At 35.4% G+C, this 21,091-nt stretch overlaps 1 protein-coding gene across 4 annotated transcripts in view; it reads right to left on the reverse strand.

The window, feature by feature from the left end:
* Window positions 1-21,091, reverse strand: part of PLCE1 (phospholipase C epsilon 1) — a 148,653-nt gene that overhangs the window by 65,854 nt on the left and 61,708 nt on the right. For 3 of the 4 annotated variants that reach the window (XM_042863510.1, XM_042863509.1, XM_042863507.1), the window contains exon 3: window positions 17,397-17,682. In XM_042863510.1, coding sequence (XP_042719444.1) covers window positions 17,397-17,682 — 286 coding nt within the window. Of the gene's footprint in view, window positions 1-10,240; window positions 10,325-17,396; window positions 17,683-21,091 lie in introns of those variants that run through there. The other variant, XM_042863511.1, reaches the window with a different exon arrangement.

Here is a 21,091-nt window from a genome sequence, read left to right on the forward strand (position 1 = left end):
TTTCTGTGCACTGACAGAACAAAATAAAACACATATATCTCTGCGTTAACTTTCCAAAAGAGAAATATCTAATGGCTACACAGAGCACAAGAACTTCAGATCAGGTTCCAATATTTGAATATTTTGGACAAGATGGATGATTTTTTTTATTTTTTTATTTTTTTATTTTTCACATGGATACAGTGGGGAATAAAAAATTCTTAGGTACCCATTTCAGCTGAAACTTATGATCTTAACTTTCTTATTTACCTCTTTCAAACTATGAAGCCAAATGAAGAATAGCTGTAGTAAGTCACAGCACTTACAATGCAAATAACTCTAAAACCACAACAACAGACATCTTAAATATTTCAAAATCTCAGCTTAGAAACCTTCCTTTCTAGTCTGGAGGTGCTGGATTTCCACGCTGGCAACCTCTGCATTTAGTTAATAGTCTGCTGCAACTTGCTCCTCAGCTGCAGAACTTCTAACAGCCATCAAAAACACAACCCCACAATGCATTCTTGCCTTTAAGATCCTCAGAAACACATTTCACAACAAACATCATCCTTCCTACTTTGGTCTTACCTTGAAGGCCAGGCTACATGCATCTACAGTCTCTTCAAAGACACTGGGGAAAGACAAGTATATTTTCCTATCTTGTCCAGCTACTTAAATAGCACAGAGAATAGGAAAACTTAAGTTCAAGGAACTATTTCAATGAAAATTGTTTCACTCTGGAAAACAATCATTAAATATAGTCCTTTAAGGTAAAAATGATACAAAAGGTCTCTACAGCTTCAGCGTCACACACAGTGAAGCAAATAGCAAAGCTGCCTATGACATCAGCAGTAAAAGATGAAGACCAGATGCCAAACTGAGAAATTGATTTTAATGACAATGTTGTCAAGGAATTTGGTGAGAATTAAGTGTGATTTGATAAACGGGCGGTCTTAATGATTAATATATTTTTCCTTTTGAATCTTCGTATAAATACTATCTGATGTGTGACAGATCCTACCACAGTTTCCACACAAACCAAAAGAGGCAAATCAGCTGCATAAGGTATTTCTGCTGTTATTCTTAGTGATTATTGGAATAAAATGAATTCAAGTCATGTCCAGTAAAAACAAGACTTGATTAAATGTTCCCAATTTAAGCCCTGGAGTTTAGCAGTGAAAGAATTTTAAAGGAACGTAATACACTTGAAAAATGTTTGATCAATTCAAAAGTTTCATCACTCTGCCTGCTCTCAGCATTTACTCAAACAGATTCTGATAATAACATTAGTTTGAGATCTGTCCTCTATGTAATTATTTCACAGAGAAAGGAGAGAGAATAGAACTCCTAACAGAAAACACTGCTGATACTCAGTTGTCCTCAAAGTATCTTTGTGTGATTTGCTAAGAAAATGCACACATCCTTTATATATTGCATTTTATCTGACACAAATTCCACTTATGATCCCTGTATCTGTAGAAGAAATGTTCCATCACACATCTTTGCCAATTAACTTTGGGAAGAACTCTGTATCTCATTTTTCTGTAGGCTCTGAACACACCATGATGTGAATATTTTGCAAATGGGAGAATCATTACACCCAACCAACACCTTCACATTTTGAATGAAAGTAAAATTCAGGAAATCTGAGTTTAAAATAACAGTAATAATTACTTACATATAATAACCCCTAAGACATTAGACATGCCTAATACAGAAGGTAGCAGGATGTATCAAGGTATCAGTCAATAAAATGAAATAGAACATTACTGTGGTAATAATTTTCTATTACTTAAGCCAGCAGTAGGATAACTGGATAAAGGATAGCAGGAAAAACCCACTGAAACAGTATGGTCTTTCAAAGTGCTGTTATAACGAAGCATTTTTTATAACAGAACTTAGAAAGATTCTTAAAAAAAGGATTGATAAGAATAGTGAATTCTGTACTGCTATAAAGAAATATTTATTACAGTGCAGTAATTCCACCCTTGGGTTCAACTCACTGTATAAAGGAAAATCTGAAAGGAATCTCATACATGACTAAATGCATGAACCAAGTACACATTTAAACAAAATACCAAAACATAGAGAAAAATGATGAACTAGAAATAAATGAATTGGTTTCACAACAGAATGAATGGCCATTTAGCACATAACACTTCATTATTAAAGAAATGGCATATGGTATTTCAAGAAATTCTAAGAGTATTCACTGGGATTGGTCAAAAAGAGAGGAAGGTGTTTCAGAAGTGAAAAGAAATACACAATTAGCAAACAGGAAAACCCTGAGAAACTTTCCACTTCCGTGGTGACCCAATCAATACATAGCTGCATTTCTTTCTTCTACTGGGAGTTAAGTGTGATCTATCTTCAAAGCTAGTATTAAAACAGGCACATCCATTAACTAATGCAAAAGCAATTTTGGATTATACAGGCACAGTCTCATTGAGTTAAGCATGCATACTTTAAAGAAATATACTTAGAGACAGAATAAAAGGCATTTTGGCTTAAAAATTATTTTAACAACTAATAAATGTCTTTGACGTTTAGAGGTATAATGGAAATAATAGAAGAGGATATAAAAAGAAGACAAACAACCAGAAACAGGTTTTACTCTTTCTCTGAGATATATGATATAATGGGCTAAGTTCTACAAGTACTTTTCTGATCAAAATTGGGTTACTTTAGAAATGCTTTAAAATGAATTTTTAAAAATAGAAAAAAATTGTATAATGTGTTTATGTGTTTACACAAATGAAAGAATCTATTAGATATTTTCTTCCTTTCAGAATGCAGTTTTCAAATTTTGAAAGGTAACCGTAGGAAGCACATTTCAATGCAAACATTTAATTAACTCAATTACCAGAAAACTTTCAAATGAGTTTTAACAGCAGGCATTCTTAGCAAGTTTGGTTTCCTGTATAAGCAAGATGCTGGGAAGCTAACGATAATAAGTGCATTAATTTATGAAGGATTAGCATCATTTCACAACTTCCCATCACAGTAAGTCATGTATGTGCTGTTATATCATGTCTGTCTGTCTTCTAAGAAAATACTGCAGCCAACAAGCTATTCTTAGCAAGCTTTCCAGAATCACCGAGACTTGTCCTGGGAGCCCACTTTAAAGGATGCTGGGAGACATTTTAAAATGAAAGAGAGAAATTAAAATCTGCAAAACCTGTGTTCAGGACCCTCCCACTGAACAGAGAGCCCATGAAATGCAAGGACACTTTGTTTCTGTGGCCATATCCATGACCTCATCACTCCGATACGAACCACAGCAGCAGTGCAGTCCAGACATGGACTCACAAATTTTACTACAGGCAACAGAGAATTTAGTGTTAACTGTAAAATTATATATAAGAAGCAGCATAGCTGGGTTGACAGTAACTTCTGACATGAGCTCGGAAAGTAGACACTACACAGACATCACCAACCATAAGTCTGACAGATATTTGCCATAAAACAAATGACAAGGAGAAGTTGTAACAATCAAATCATGATTTAAAGTAATTTAATCTAGCCTAGACTGACTTTTGTCAAGGATGGTTAGATGCAATGAAATCAATCTGATATGACACAGAGGGAGGAATAATTCTTAAAATTTTATTAACTCAAACATAAAAATGTACTGCATGAAATCCTGACTCCGCTGATCTCACTGGCAATTTTGCTACCAACTGACAGGGCCAAGATAGCACCTTATCAATGTTTTCCTCATGCTGTAAACCCCTACTGCTAATACTCTAATTCTAATCACTTACATGTGTGCTAGCAATAGATTCTTATGTTCAACATACACACCTATGACAAAAAGACTATTCATAACACCAAAAACTATTCTTGACTGTACAGCCAATAAGTGTAGAAATGAGAACATAACATACATTAAGAAAATGTATCATTATTTGTGAATATATAACTAGTCAAGATGATTTTTCTATTTGTGAAATTGCTTGCATTCTGCATAAAATTAGAGCCCTCAGCATATATTTAAAATACTTCTTCAGGAGAATTAATTAGTATTCCAAACAAGTAAATAAAAAATATCTTCCCAAATAAAAAAAATAGATTCCCAGATATTCTAGTTATTTTATTTCAGAATAGCATTTGGTTTGAACATGTACGTATCTTAAGCTTTTTAAAAAATCTTTCTGTACTTCTTGATAAGCTAGTAAAATGTCTTCCTTGTCAATATTCTCAGAAAAAAAGAAAAAGGTGAAAAAAAAAAAAAAAAAGCACTGATCATGTGCAGGTAGCCTACATAAATACACACATAAACTTCTACTGTCAAAAGCAAAATTCACCTACTACACATATGTCATCAAATACAAGAGCAACTTTGAACTTCCATGGAATACAGTGGTGTGACCTAAAATTAAACTTGTCAGAAAATACTGAAGCTTTTGCAACTCCTATATGAAAAGATAAATCTCAGTAACTGAAAAGTATGGCAGTATTAACAAACTACAGCATTTAAATATTATCTATAAAGGCACTGGAAAGTAAATACATTAGCAACACGGTAAACATACCTAAACTGTTAATGAACTTAGAACATTTCATTGAATGAAATATTCAAATTCATGTGGATTAGAACAATCAACAAAATATGCACAAGATTCTCAGCTGCTCCAGAAATACTTCAGTAGATGCATTCATTCATATTAATGCACTCATAACAGAGACTGGCACATGAACCATGAGTTAAGTCTTTTGGATATTGCCTCTCTACATTCGGATCCAGTAAATTTAATTAAATTGTTCAACTGAATTACTTATAGAACTACATAACAGTACATAAATTTGATCTGCAAATTTATTAGGAGAATCAGTAACAACACATCTGAATCATTGACTCCTAGAGTCATAGAATATCTGGCATGGGCCCAGATCTGAGTAAATGTGACAGATTTCCTCAAAAGCTGACTATTACTTCTAAAGTATGCATCTATCCCAATGGAAATGCCAGTGTGCTTAACAAACTGTGAAGTCCAGGAAAGAATCTATAGTCCTGAGACAGCAAAAATACAGTGTAACTCAACAAAAAGTACTCAGTACAATCACAAGAGCTGCTGAAATGTCAGAGCTGAGATTTTGTTTCTTTCCTCAACTACAGTGAATGAGCTTGCCTGATTTGGCCAAACGTGTTTGATGACTCAGAAGTTTAAGACATGGAAAGATTAGTGACATACAGCAAACTGCAGAGAACAGAGCCAGCACACTTTCGGAAGCTGAGAGTGAAAACAATAGACTACACAAAGCGTTAAGCAAACCTTGACTTCATAACGCAGATTTCAACATATATGGCTTTCCTCAGTATCACCTATTTCTTCCTACCTTACATATGAAAGATTCAAATACTACTTATCCAAGAAATCTTTTTTATGGATTTAGTAATGATCTCTAATTCAGCCAGGCTACAAGCAATGATTTTGTACTTTTGTTTGTTTGGCTCATGTTGCTTGGGAATTAGTAAAAGCTGAATTAGAAGGGATATGGTTATACAAAATTAACTTCAAGCAAATGGAGCATAATTACATAGATTATACTGTTGCCACCAGTAAAAATGAAATTATTTATTCTTTTTTATTTTTTCCCCATGGGATTTTCCACCTACTACACCAAATCTCTGCTAAACAGTCATGATTTACTTCAGCTTTACTTCATGAATTGTGTCCTTGTTACTAGCTTTTAGCATATTGTACTGGAAAAGGTGTTTGCCAGCCTTGCCTAACATGAAAACTTTGTCAACTACATTGTTCACAAAATGCCTCAGTCTTGCTTTGAGCAGAGGGTTAGACTAACTACAACACTAAGACACAAAACCCAAAATCCCTCATTTTCTTTCTTTTTTCAGATGGCAAAAAAGGAGATGGCAAAGAGAGCTCCTTCTCTGCAAACCACTGATGACACCAATAACACAGTATCATCTCTTCTGTTTTCTAAAGATGTGAACAAGCCACAGAGCATGCACAAAAGAACTATAAAATTTTTCTAGGGCTGAGCTGTTTATGAGTAGAAGGGAAAGATTTAGATCAGAAGTGCAAAGCTTTAGTGCACTAAATGAGAACTGAGAGGTTCTTTGACTATTCTATAAATATAAGCATTTCCAGCAGGGAAAACATACCAGTTTTTAAAGACTTTAATTCAACAGCAAACAGCATAAGAAGAATAAACAGTTTGTACTTGATGACAGACAAGCTCAAATGAGAAACAAGTCACATCCCTATGACTATGAGCATCAGTGACCATTGGAAAAAGCTGTGCATGTGGATGGTTTGTTCTAAGTGTTCCTCCAAAGGCTTTGCATGAACACTACTGTCTACCAACTGCTGAGATTAAAACAAAGGTTACTGGGTTAAAACATATGACATTTTATAGAGGTTGTTTGACCATAGCTAGAGGTATCTCTATAGCCTTTACAATTCATGAATTGCCTTTTTTTCCCTATCGTATTCTTATAGCCCTTCTATTTTACAGTCTGCTCTGCCATCATTATTCAACGACCAATTTATTTTTTTTTTTCTCTCCACAAGCTTTTTCTTTCATGTAAGATCTTTCTGAAATGAGCCCCTCTGTATTCAGTCCATGCACCTCTGTTTTCACAACTTTTGCCACATCTGTCTTGGTGGTTTTGCCAGCCAACACTACCTAAACCCATTTTCTTTAAGTGCAGTCTATGTGGAGAAGTTCTTAAATTTGATGGAACTCCCTTCTCCACCAAATTTCCTTTCTATCATGATACTTGTTATTTGCATGTGAGATTCTTCTTCTTTTCTTCTTTTTTTGCCTCATTCCCAGTAGACAAAAAGGACAGTCTGTTTACTTTCTCCTTACAGTAGCAGGAGATTATCATGCAACTCCAGTACTTCCTCTATAGAGCAAATACATTTTGTTTTCAGTCTTTCTCCACTGACAACATTTTCTGTAACTTTGCTCTTTTTTCAGCTCTGAGTTGAATTCCTTTCAGTTGTTTCATTTCCTAGGGAATCGTGGAACCATAGAAAGGTTTGGTTTTGAAGGGATTTTAAAGACAGTTTCAATCTCTGCCATGGATAGGGACACCTCTCACTAGCTCAGGCTGCCCAGAGCCCCATCTTGCCTAATCTTGAGTGACTCCAGGGATGGGGCATCCACACCTTCTTAGGACCGTGTTCTTTGAAAAAAGTGCTCAAAGCTGGTCATCAACTGTGAGAACACCACTGCAGGTTTTTCTTCTACTTCTTATTTTGTGCCCCCCAGCAAAAAAAGCAAACACGTTACCAAAATACACCATAAGTAAACAACAGAAAGTGTGTGAGGCACTGTAATCAACAAGTGGTTTTTTTGCCAATTTCACTAGTCCTTCCACTCTGACAAAGACTGAGTTTATTTTTTGAATAGTAGAAGCAGAAGCTTCTTACATTCATGACTCTAATACTTATTTTTGTCAGTGAGAAACAATATAATATTGATCATATTTTACTATCAATTGAGTGGCTGCAATTTCCATTTCTTCATTCAGAAGTAATATAACAAGGGCAATTTTGTTCTCATTAAAATAAATGTGAATTTCCAAGCTATGCAAATATTGATTTAGGTTTTTTTAGAAATTGAATTTAAAGGCATAATTTTGTATTAATGAATTTGTGACAGTTTTTAGTAAGTCTTACATTTACAACTCATTTACCTATGAAGTAAAAGAGTACTATGTGTTTTAAAATGATCTTTTCTACATCATGGAACTAACAGTACAGGATATTACAACAATTTGAAACCTAGATGAAAATGTTATTTTTAGTGTTCAGTTTCTCTCTTAAAATATTATTAAATTTAAATAGTAACAAAATTATTTCACAGTGCTTTAATGTATGACACCACAAGTAAATTCATAAAATATTAATTGCATTGTCCTCAATTAAGTATGTGCCTACTCTGACACAAAACCACAGGTAATTATTATGAAATAATAATAATAAGTTAAGTAACCAGAAACTGAAGCAAAATCAGAATTTTCTGACCATTCTAAACATTTCTTAATCACTTAGACTTCACATTAGTTACTGTGCTGGTTTCTTACTTGGAACCGTTCATGCTATAATGGCCTATAGGCCACTGGATGATGAAGCATGTGAAAATAAAGTTGTGCGTTTGCCATGTGATGCCCTCCTGAGATTAGTAAAATTTTCAATGCAGTTCCTGTGGCTACAGTTCCATAGCTAGAGATAGAATTAAATCATATTAATATCTACAAATACAGAACCTAAGTGCAGTTGTATAAAGCCCACGTAGATGATGGCTTTAGACACAGTTATTTTCAGGATCAGAGTCCAAAGACAATGTCACCTGTTTGAATTCCTCAACTTTTGAAAACCCAGTAAAAGAGTGTTTATTCTTAAAAATCTCACAAGAATTTACAGAGAAGACCATACATATTTATAACAGTTCAATAACTACTCCACTGTTGCAAATAAATCTTCACGTTAAAGAAATTTTTGATCAATTTCTTTGCAGAGCTCTGCAACTTAATTTTGAAGAAGTAAATACAAGTGCACAACTTCAGATGAAATCTTTCCTAAATCGAACAGTAACACAGTAAAAGGCACTCAAAACTTCAATTTTTTTTTCAGACTAAGACTTCTTTTTTTCCCCAGTGAGCAAAAGTTTCAGGAAAGACCCCTTCTCCATGAAGTCAAAAGGCATGTACCTCTGCTTTATTCCAATACAGCAGAGAAAAGGGAGATTGAAAGGGTGATTGAGGACGGCAGGGGAACCTAATGTAACAGCATCAGATTTATTCCTCTTCCAGAAGATCTGAACACTCAATTTCATAAAGAAGCCTGCAAGAGTGCATAAAACCTGTTGTACTCAATCCATGGCAATTTAAAATAAAGATATTTAATTGCTGTACAATCGTGTAAAGCCCTTAAAAGAATTCATAATAAATATTTAAAGATTGTTATAGCTTCATATTGTATTTCCAATTCTTTTATTACTGTTTTGCTATTTTGTAAGCAAAATATTTTCAATTCATTATTGATAAATATCACTGGTAATTTATACTTCTTTCAGAATTATTAAAATATCCATTAATACATTTTTATACACAACAATTATTTCTAAAGAACATACTTACATGTTAGAAAATGTTGTCAATATGAAGTCCCTTAAACAAAACCCAAACAATCTATGCATTTGCAAAAAACTCTCATCTTGGCTTATTTTCTAGAAAATGCATGCATTTTTCTACTCCAAATCAAAACCAAAACATTACAAATCAGCCAAAAAAGGCTCCGAGAGTTTTTTTTTCCCTTGCACTTTCTAAATCACTGAAATTAAAATGAAGGTGTTGACAACCAATACAATCTTTCTATTGCAACGAGATACCACCTCTGTGGATGGTGAATGTTTGTCATAGCCGTTATCTCACAGTCAGTTTAGGGAAACATGAGGGTTAGCACATAAGACATTCCTTATACAGAGTAAAATGCTATTGTCATTCAATCAAGTTATACAGGACAGCTTCATATATGTGAATATAGGTGCTTCTTTATGGCCAGTCAGTAGCAAAAGGCTTTTTATATGTTGCTATGCCTTCATGTCATTCAGAAAGGAGACAATCTGCCTCAAGAATCCACTGAACACAGACTGGTTACTGGTATGTATACACTCAGTATATGTACAAAATGAAGAAAAAAGAGCAAGAGTTGCAAAAGAAAAAGAAAAATCAAGAGTGGATTTACATGCAAAAATATGTTACTAACCTGTAAAACTTGAGTCATTCGTGAAACATAAAAAAAAATTTTCCTGTTTCTAGTGCTCTTAAAAATCTGATTATATCTGACATTCATATTTACTCCAGCACTTTTTGCAAGAGTCACTCACTTTTATAGAACACAAAACAAAGGAATGTCACATGACATAACTTGATATTGAAATAGTTGCAACGTGAACCAAATAAATGCGAAGTAAACTTAAACTACATACAAACACTGATATTACCTTCTCAAACAAGCTGAAATATAAAATACACATTAAAACTGAGAGGCATTTTTATTTCATACTGTTTATTTTAAATCCCTACTTCATTTTCCATGTAGCAATAGTTCTAAGTGTCCTTACAGCACTGTTATTAAACATAGACATTATAGATCCAACATGAGATTAGAAAATGTCCACCTAGTTCACTTCTGACTCTAGAAATAAAACTATCTTTTTTTTTAACTACCTAAATATAATCAGAGCCTTGTATTACAGGCCAGAGAAATGTAAATCTTACCAGCAAAAGTGTCCTCCATTGAATCTCAGATTCCTCCTAAAATGCCAGCAGAGCAGGTACTTCCAACACCGTCCAAAGCCTGCGCGCTGCACTTGTCCAAACTAACAGTCAGGCAACAGCTGCTCAGTTTAAAGCTACAAACTGTGGCAAAATGCATAACTGACGTGCCTTGTGTAAGCCATGAAGAAGACATGCATTTGGCTCGCTCGCTGAAAGGTCAGGTTACCCACCTCCCCAGATAAAAGCTGTAATACTGGGACTCGAATGGAAGGAAGTTTACAAATTAAGGAGTAGCGTGCATCCTGCTAAGACTAAAAGCATTTGATTTTGACAGTGGAGTTATAAACAAAAGCCATTTTAATTCTGCTGGATTTTTGTCCTTAAATATATTAAGAAATAAGAGCCTACACCCAAACTTTTGCACAAGTTATATTTATATCAGTGTTGTTTAAACAGGCCAAAAGTAATAAACTGAGTTAGTTTTGTTTTAGGAAACTTCAGCCGAAGCATTACAAGAACAGCGGCACGGATTTCTTTATTAGCGAATGCCCTGCCTTCACAGCTCTGCTGTGCTCTGAGCTGCAGCCTCCAATAAAACCAGCAGCACTGGCTGCAGCCAGACAAAGGGCTATGACTTAGGCAAGGATCCAGAGAAGTTTCTTTGAGAAGCAAAGAAGAAGAAAACCTTCCTGAGGCTTCCAGAAGAGCAATTAACTGTAAAGAAATTACAGATTGTGGGACTTAGAAAGACAACAGACTTGGAGGCTGTCCGTATGCTGGCAAGCTACATGGGCACCCATACTATGCCCTGATTCAAGCAGCCATCCATGTCTCACTCCCACATTTTCATGGCTTTTCTTCATTCTGACCTTAGCCTTGTCTACACACAGTTTACATCACTTTCACAAGCAGCAGGACTACATCAGTGAAAAATTAGTTATGAAATTTGCTAGAGTACACGAGGTTGAAAAACAATACACTGCCACTAGAAACTTCTCTCCATTTCCCCAGGAAGTTGGAGGGAGTGATCTGTGCAGACCTGGAATGCAAGTATTACACTTAGAGTCACTTTGTTTATACAATTAATATACGTCTTGTCTGAAAAACCTTTACAGGAGGAACTATCAGGGAACACAGCCAGTCTACCACTGTTTTCTCACTGACAACACCAGCATGTTCTTTCTTAATTAGAAGAACAGCAATTTAGGATTATTTCCAACTTCTGGTTGAAAACCATTGCACTTACATTTCTGAAGAATTCATATTAAATAAGATAGTGTAAGGACTATTATGGGCATACAGTACAGGAATTAAAAATTGATTTCATCTGTAAATATCAATTTTATTAATGCCATTTCCCTATAAAATTAACCATCCAATTAAATATTTCTCATTGCAACAGGGTCAATAATACAGATTTTCCCACTAACTATAACAGTGACTATCCGAAAATCTAAAGAAAAGAATCAGAATAATTTTGGTTCTAAGAAGAAAACTACACAATGTATCTTGGAATTATTAAAATAAATAAAGAAATAAATCTGGTTATAAATAAAAAAACATTATCCTACAATTGTTGATTCTCTTCTGATTTGTTTCCTAGAAACAAAACTTCAATGGAATCTTTACAGATGACTCTTAAGTCATCTTGAGGTTTGAGGTCCTTGGGGTTTTCTTTGCTTCTGATTGACATGCTAACATAAACAAACCAAAAAGTTCCAGTCTACACTTCAAAAGTTCCCATAGAAATTACTTTTACAAGGCCCATTCAAACAAATGTTCAGACTTTTAAAATAATAAACAATAATAAGTAGTTTAGGGATTAACTATCTGCACTTAGAATCCCATTGAATTATTCCTTTTTTCTGAATAATAATTACTCCTCATTTAAAAAATGTGATTTTAAAACTATAATCACTACCCTACCTATCAATCTTCTCTCATCACTTGTCCATCATCACAGATACATTAGTACGTACTGCATCTCCTTCCTCACAGCACAGCTCTCACAACAGGGGCAGACCCATGCTATACATTTAAATTCTCTTCTGCTGGGAACAGCAGCTATAGCCTATCAAACAGAAGTACTGCTGGAAGCAGAGATTCACCTGCATAATTTAAAAGACTGTGCATCAAACTGCCAAATAATATGAATGGAACAAAAAGCTATTTTTTTTTTTACTCAGGCTAATTACATTAGTTAACTTCTTCAATGTACATATTGCCTAGCTCAATTACATATCTTTCCATCTTGCAGCAATATATATTACAATGCCCAGAAAGACAGACATAAGTGTGAGAAGAGCAGTGCTGGCAGAGTTTAATTCTTTGTGCCTAGTGTCCCCTCCACTACCAAAACCTTCCCATGTAAACCCAAAAGAGTCTCTTTTCTTAAGATCAGTATAGCCTGCCTGTATATAAACAAATCAGTTTTCTACTGCTCTTGGTCAAAAATTGTTGTCTATTCAAGTCCTTGGTGACCTTGCTCTGGAATCTCAAAAAGAGCAGTAAGGGGTATATACAAAGTTATTCTCTAATGGAGGGAAAGGGGAAAGAAGGGTACAGGTTTCATTTCTACGGTGACTGCATACAGGTATCGGATATAAAGCAAGAGCATTTTCACAGATGCTAGTTCCTTCTTTATGATTAAAAAAGGAAAAAAAACCCACAACACATTTTCCACTTTATCTTTTTTTAAAAAAGTCAACAACACGTGAACTGCAACAGTAACTATATCCTTTAAACCCATTCCAGTGAAAATTCTGGCTCAAACAACTACAAATAAACTTTTATAACAATTAATTTGCATGAAACTAAACAGGCTGAGAAGCAGGATTTCCTTTCTAGGGAAAGAAATCTGGTTCCAATCCAAATTGTATTGAAAGACATTCCCAAAATTTCTCACTAACCAGAAATTTTGAATTACATACAGAGACTAAAACAGTGCAGCTGGAATGTCTTCAGTAGTTGCAAGTGAAAATTATGCTCTCTATTGTAACAAGGACACTGACAAGGATGTGAACTTCACTGACCAGCTGTGGGAACTGCAGGCCTTGGTGGTTCCCGACAGCCCACACTCAGAATGCCCCTGGGCCAGCAGGACCTGAGCTGCAGCCCCTCAGCAGGGAGCCAGCTGAGAGCAGCACTTCCAGCCCTGCTGCTCTGCTACAAAGCAGGCCCTACACCCCTTCTTAAAGACTCTCATTCCCAGATTCACGTGACTGGGAGTTCTGGTTTGGAGGTCTGCACGTGGAACTCAAGAGTCCACCCACTCTTCACCCCTTGGGCATTAGCATTCTACTGCTTTCAGACTGAACTAATGTTACAGATCTGTGAGGTAATCTCTAAACGGTTTATGTCTTTTGTACCAGAAAGACTTCCTTCTCCCCTGTATTGGTGTACTGGTGATCAGAACAAGGTAGAATTATTCTTACTGTACAGTGAAAGGAAAGATTTTTAAGGACCTTCAATGAGAGTTCCCACTCATCTTTATTATATTTAATTTTAAAAGCAAAAAAAATTTTAGAAAGCCAATAATCTGAAGCCTGCATTTTTTTTTACTTGAAAAATGAATAACTTAAAACAAATCTTGTTTCAAATACATTACTAAAACACATTTTTTTTCAAAATCATTTGTCACTAGTAATTTTTGGGTAAGACATACACAACTCTTCTAGTCCTAAGTACCTTAAAAAGTAAGATTAGAATTACCTAGGAATAATATGTTTAAATGAAACGCAAGAGAATATATACAGGCATTAAAAGCTAAAATATTAATCACGGCATATTTTTAACACAAAAGAATTTTGCTTATGTTACAAGTAGACATTTTGCTGAAGTCCTATAAATCCATTGAACTTAAGTACATTATACACATACAAATACCTAGGGCAATTCAGAGATTTCAAATCCAGGAAATAATTTGACAAGATGAAGTACTCGACAATAATAGTGCAAGATGTGTTTGCCTCTGCCCTTTTCTTCCAGGATTTTTTTGAAATGAAAACAGTGTCCAGGAATAAGAGCCCAGAAGAAAAGAGGGGTGATGAAGTCTGACCCTAGAACTGCCACTTTCTATCAGTTCAGAGTGTCTGATATGTAGGCTTTTACTACAATATGCAAGAGTATTTGTCAAGTCTTCAGTAGCACTTTTACGTACCTAGCTTTTCCCCAGGTAAAATAGCTATCAAACTGGACTCACCACAAAAACATCTTAATTACTTCATAATAATTAATCACTTCATTCAGCATTTAATTGCAACAACTTTAAATATTGCAGTGTTTATAGAACAAAGCAAGAGAAACATGGACCTGTTAGAACACATCCAGAGGAGGGCTTCAAAAATGATTCAAGAGATGAAACACCTCCCCTACAAGGACAGCCTGAGAGAGCTTGGACTGTTCACTGGAGGGCTCAAGAAGAGACACTCAAGGTCAGGCTGGACAGAGCTCCGAGCAATGTGATTGAGCTGTGGGTGTCCCTGTTCATTGCAGGGGAGTTAGACAAGATGACCTTCAAGGGTCTGTTCCAGCTCAAATAATTCTAGTACTCTATGATTCTAAGTTCAAGTTCAAATTTCTGAGTGGCAGAAAAGTGCTAGATAGTCCAACAAGTTGTATTTATGCCAATGTAACATCGCAAATTACTTTTGGAGATACTAAAATGATGCATAGAATCCTTTGCTTTTGTAACACATTATATTTCCACTTAGGACAGTGCAATTGGTGTCTAAATTTTCACTTGCTAATTGTCTCTTTTACTTAGTTCAAATCATTAATATGGTTCCTTACCTCTCGACAGAGAGGCATAGTGCCATGATGCTCAAGCTACCTCTATCTCATCTACTGACAATACCAGAAAAGTTAATGTTTTGGAAGACTATTAGCTGCAGCTGCTTATAGTGTTCTCAAATAAATTACTGTAGGGTATTTCCCTGCATCATGAGAGCACTTTGGTTTGGGTCACAGTGAGTCAGCAAGAGGTCAAGTGTCTCTATGCTGCTCTGTGCTGTACAAACTAGACATGTCTACAATTTGTCTTTCTGAAAGAAACAAATCAGTGATCTGCTGCACTTCTATCTGGGACCTCATACTTGGAGCTTCAATTGTACCAAGGCATCTTCCTAAATTTTAAATTCTTTCTCAAGTACAAGTTTAAAGGAAGAACTGTAAGACTTACGCTCTCACACAACACTTGAAAATCTGTCCTTTCTTGTCATAGCTTGTGAAACACAGTTACATCTGCTATTTCTGATCAAAACAATAAAAAAAAGATGAGGGCAGTCTTCCCTCCTTTCTTTAACACGCTAGCTGACAAGAAGAAGTACAAGCTAGAAGGATACAAAGCTTATTTTCTGGCGCTGTTAGTAATTCAGGGCAGCGCACTACACTGAAACACTCACAACCTCTGACTGCCAAAGCAGATACTTATTTTCACCTCCCTGGCCTCTCTGCAACATGAGACAAATAACTTAGATGTACTGCCAGCTCATCTAAGAAAGCAAGGTGACAAATGTGCAAGTTTGAACCATTTCTGGAGAGCAGTGAATCACCAGTTGAAGGACATTTCTTCACTACTAAACAACATGAGAGCCAATACAATTATTTGCTTTTTAAGCACAACGTGAATTGGTCAGATGACATGCTGCATCTTACAGTAAATCCCATAATGCATTTGGCAACAGATCTGTTATCAACTGAAACTTTTTACCCAGAAGCTAATCTCATCTAAACCTGAGGTTAAATCCAGTAGTAAGAGAGAGTGTTGGATAGATTAAAATAATGCTTTTAAGAATCTGCATGAACATCAACACAAGCGTACACCAATAATACACTGCAGAGATCCCCAAACCAGTACAAAGTCTCTTGGTTCACAATGCACATGTGCAGGTACTACTCAAACTCTAAAAACTATTGTCTCAGGCCTAGGGTAACAGTCATTAGTTGGGCTTACCAGGAACAAGGAAAATGAAAAACCCTATCAGAATAGGACATTGCACTATACATACCTCTGTTTCTCAGAATATATTTAAAGCCTAGTCATGTGGCTCCACATACTGCTGAAATTCACTCAGGTGTCATCTGTACCTGTCCTACCACCATAGGCATTCCCTCTCATTTGATTTATCTGAAGAGAGACTATTTAAAACTAGAAAGGGTCACACGCTGGGATGCAAGTTTTATAACCTGATCTGAATACATATTATATCACTATCTGCCTATGAAAATGATGACAGTGTCTGTATTAAGGAACTATACTTAGAATCCTCTAGTGATTTTGTCATTTTCTTGTAAAACTCTGGGGCATACATCCACATGCTTCAATTCTACAGTTATACAACTGAGATATTACTCCTTTTGTTACAAGGTAGCATGATGATAAATCTCCAAACACATACAGTAGTCTTGGAAATATACTAGGTTGTAATTACAAATTAATTTAAAAGCAGTTACTGTTCTGTACAAAAATCCTGTTGCAATGCAATGAATTCACACCAAGCATGCATTTTTTCTAGTTTAACTTCATAAACTGACTGCACTAAATGACAGAATGATAATCTTACTTGATACTAAGACCATCAGCATGCAACGTTAATATGCAGCAGCCATCATCAATAGGTATTATCCACATAGAAAATACCCCCATTATTCAGAATGATCAGATCCTAAAAAGATGAGGAATCCAGGAGAAGATCAACAGTAAATTTGTAATCAAATGTATACACTTACCAGACAGTTCTGTGCTGGCAACTGGCTGCATAATGACAACAAAATGAACTGAGCGTAGTATTTCTGAAGTCCTAAACCAAACCATATCATGAACAGGAGCTCCTCTTAACTAAGAAATATCATAGAAAGGAGAACCCTAGCAATAGTGGCTTCAGCATTACCTTTGGATATTTGGATATTACAAGAATGTTACAAAAAGAAAAATGTTGAAAACATGTCTGTTCTGTAATACTCTTTTCTGTTTTGGAGGCATTTTTACTTTATTAAACCAATAATGCTAGTTATTATGACAGAATGAATTGCAAATATAGACCTTTGAGAACATGGAAGTTTTTTTATGATATATAAAGCATGGAATATTATACAATACTTTGCAATACTCCCTGCACTTAAAACGGTCAAGGTTCAAATGTTAAATCTTTACTACCTTTAAGCATTGTTCTTCCAGCTGATCCTCCGAAGATATTTAGAAGACCACTTCTTGCTCCTAATGATGTAGTTGCTTCTAGTAAAGCACCAGTTATGTAGTTAGAGAGCGCAGTCCTCTGTAAAGTGGCACGATACTGAGAGCAAGCACCTGTTGCACATGGTTTTACACGTAAACCATCACCTTTGCATTTACAGGTTGTATGTAAGGCTGGGAGTTTTCTCAAAAGATGAGGAAAGTATTCAAAGACATCTTCTGCTCCTTCTTCCCTCACAGTATTGAGGATCTGTGAGAAATAAAAAAGGTTGAAGTTAGTCCATTTGCTTAGGATAATAAAAATATCAAAAAAAAAATCCAAACTAGCTTGAGCTGATATAAAGATCAACAGCCTCTACAAGAGGGTGCTATGTTAAATGCTACATTTATGCATTAAACCTAAAGTACTTAAGAAACTCGAACTGACTTACAGAGATTTTGAATTGGTTTTCTACACAGACTATTTAAATAAGATGGTACTGTGGCTTTAAATCTACAGTTAACAGCATTCTACTGAAAGCTGTTTTTAAGGATCATGAATAGACAAAAAGAGCAGTACATCTGGTCAATATTTAAAATAAAGAGTATACACAAAAGTATTTATAAGGCTATTAAATATCCTGTATTTTCAGTAAAGCCTTACAGATACAGTAGCAGAAAAACAGATCCACTCAGGGGTTGCACTTTTTCTTGCCGAGTAGGGCGGGTTTTTGTAAACAGAAATGGTTTTAATCACTGTGAGCAATCATTCAGAATGTTCTGGTGTCATGTTCATTGCATTACTTCCAGCCTACGCGCAGGTCCTCTATCTAATATTGGTTTAGTACTCTTTTTCCAATATTTGTGCTAACACACTAATGAACTTCAGTCTGTGGCTTAGCAACTAAGTAATGTTGGCTTATTTAAGAGTCTAATGATCAAAGCAAGAATCTGGAAGAAATCTTCTCATTTAGTATACAAGGAGAGACTTGATTCTTTGCATTCTTGTATGTTGACTTATTAATAAATAATTAATAAATTTAATTTAAACATTAATAAATTTGTTTCAACTTCTGTGATTTATAATTGCACAGTGAAAACTACTAAACTAAAAAATTAACATAGGAAAGAGTCATTATATCTCTTACTTTGACAGATGCCAAGACAATTTTCAGGGTTTTTTTCCCAAGACACTCAGTGTATATGCATATAACTGCCATCCTACATCATGTCAGTGTTATTTAATAAGTTGTTTTTGTCTAAGATAGTTACTTTCATAGCCAATTTGTTATTACTGTAGGAAATCAAAATATATGCTTTTCTTGTCTTTACTCCTTAGATGTGCAAAGGAAGTAAGTTGATGGTACAATGACTTCTTGTGATTCATGGCCTCTTTTTGCTACTCTTCCCCCCATATAAAAAAAATCCAGATAACCACTAGCAAGGCAGGAAGCACATCCAGTTCTACACTGCAAGCATACACATACTTGGTTAAATGCTGAGACACTGTTTGCACAACCTGGCCATTCTGTATGTCAGCAGCACCCATGATCCCAGGGAGACAGACCCAAGCCCAGCCCAGAAAAAGGGGAGGTGAGCAGTCCCCAGCACACAGATCTGTACGAATGCATTTTCTTCATACACTTGTGTGTCCCAGCCATTAGGTGGGGGGGTCAACTGCCCACCTTCCACAAGGACCCTCTACAAAACACTATTAAATTCAAAAGTTGGGAAGTTTTTGGTTTTTTTATGTCATAAACAAGAAACCAAATAAAAGTCATAGAGTACTCGTCTCATCTTGGCTTTAATTTTTTTTATTAGCAACTTCTTAGGGACAATGGTAACTTTGTTCAAAATGTAGTAATTTATTAACTACTGATGTAAATCAACGATTTCAAAAAGAGAACAGATATTTATTAACAAAAATTAAATATATATATATTTTGCATGGTGCCTATGACTTATATAACTCAATTCCACTGGAAATATAGCATGTTTTGGGAATTTTTTGACTCTCAGAAAGGACATCACAAGCTTCCACTTTTATTCAGAAAGAAAACCCACTCTTATTGCCCTGGTAAATGGTGAGTGTCTGCAGGGAGCTGTGGCATGGCCATCTATTATAGCCATTGACACCACCTGACACAGCTTTCCACAAGGTGTGCTGCTGGACTTGCCTTATACACAGATCAGGAGCATGTCACACATAGTAGACGAAATCAGTCTTTTTAGCTTGTTTAAAAAAAACATTTAGTTAATGAAAATAATTTAACTTTTCAAAACCACAGTTACCTTCCAAAATATTTTTAAAATTGGGTCCTGCAACTTATAAAGGCATGTTTTGTTGCCTACACAACTGAAATTTCTTTCAGCTGCCAAAGCAAAGAAACCATTTGTTGACAGAAATAGGCGACAGTGTTTTGCTGGAGAGATTACACATAGAATAATGGTGTTAATCTCTATTGTATAAAAGTAGACTTCAGGGCACTAGCTGTCTCCAAAGACTCTGCGCTTCATGTAACATTTTCAAATAGTGTCTGTTTTGACGGGTCAAAGCTCTGCATGCAAAACGTCTACAAACAGACAAAGTTACAAAACTTACCTGCCATCAAATGAACAAAAACCATCAGAATAGGAACATATTCGGTGGCATTTGGAAAAAGCCCTCACAAATATGCTGCAACTTTTGGTTAGCCCAGAAGCGGTCAGGCAGTTGGACTGGATGATCCCTGCAGGTCCCTTCCGACAGAACTACTCTACTCATACTATATGTATTTATCCTCAGATAACTGATAGAGAAAATCATCTTTCAGTGAGATTGCACCAGGCAATGGGGAAGCATAATTTTGCCCAGGAGACAAAGTTGATTTTAAACCAGGGCTTAGGGCTCACCCTGCCAGATACAGTTATATTGACTTGTATCACTTATTTTCTCTGCTGAAGAATGATTACCTTAATTAACAATGAACATGAATCAAAATGAGGAAAATGCAGCGTTAGACTGACAGTCACTCCTCAAAAACAACCTCCTGTAATTGGGGCATCGCTCCTGGTTCACTTGTGCCTTCTGTATTGAATTAAAGATTTCAAAGCCATCTGCAGTCTGAGGCCGCCATACCTCACGTACCTTATGTCAAGCTGTAATTCACAAGCAACTGAAGATAGAGTCTAGTATTAAACTGTATTATTAAACATACTTCAAGTTTCTTGTATTTAAAAAACATAATTTTAGTGCAGAGAACTGACTTAATTACAGGAAAGAGTTTAAGGATGAACTTTCTTCTCTGTACCTCTTTAATGACCACATACGTAAATAACAGCATTAGTATGTAACCTAGGCATCTCAAGATTTACTTCATAAAATAAAAGTAATACATGCTAACACTTTTTCTTTTCCCTTGATACTACACAGTACTTTTAAATGGATGTGCTACCACAGATGATATTACTGTAGAAGTATTCCAATGAAAGTATATTGTGGCTTTGATAAATATTTACTTTCTTCTATCTGTAAAGCTTAAAAAGAGATTTCAGTGATAAGTAAAAAGCACATAAAAATTACTTGCCACATGAAAATTTCCACAAGAATACAGAAGAAAAAAAAAAGCCCTCCAACTCAAAAAGGAAAACTAGCTTTAAAATAAGAATTAAATTCAGGCAGAGCTCCCTCTCTGTGGCTT

Source organism: Lagopus leucura, unplaced genomic scaffold (assembly GCF_019238085.1).
Source record: "Lagopus leucura isolate 7727_CA_CO unplaced genomic scaffold, USGS_WTPT01 Super-Scaffold_739, whole genome shotgun sequence".
NCBI classification, from domain to species: Eukaryota; Metazoa; Chordata; class Aves; order Galliformes; family Phasianidae; genus Lagopus; species Lagopus leucura.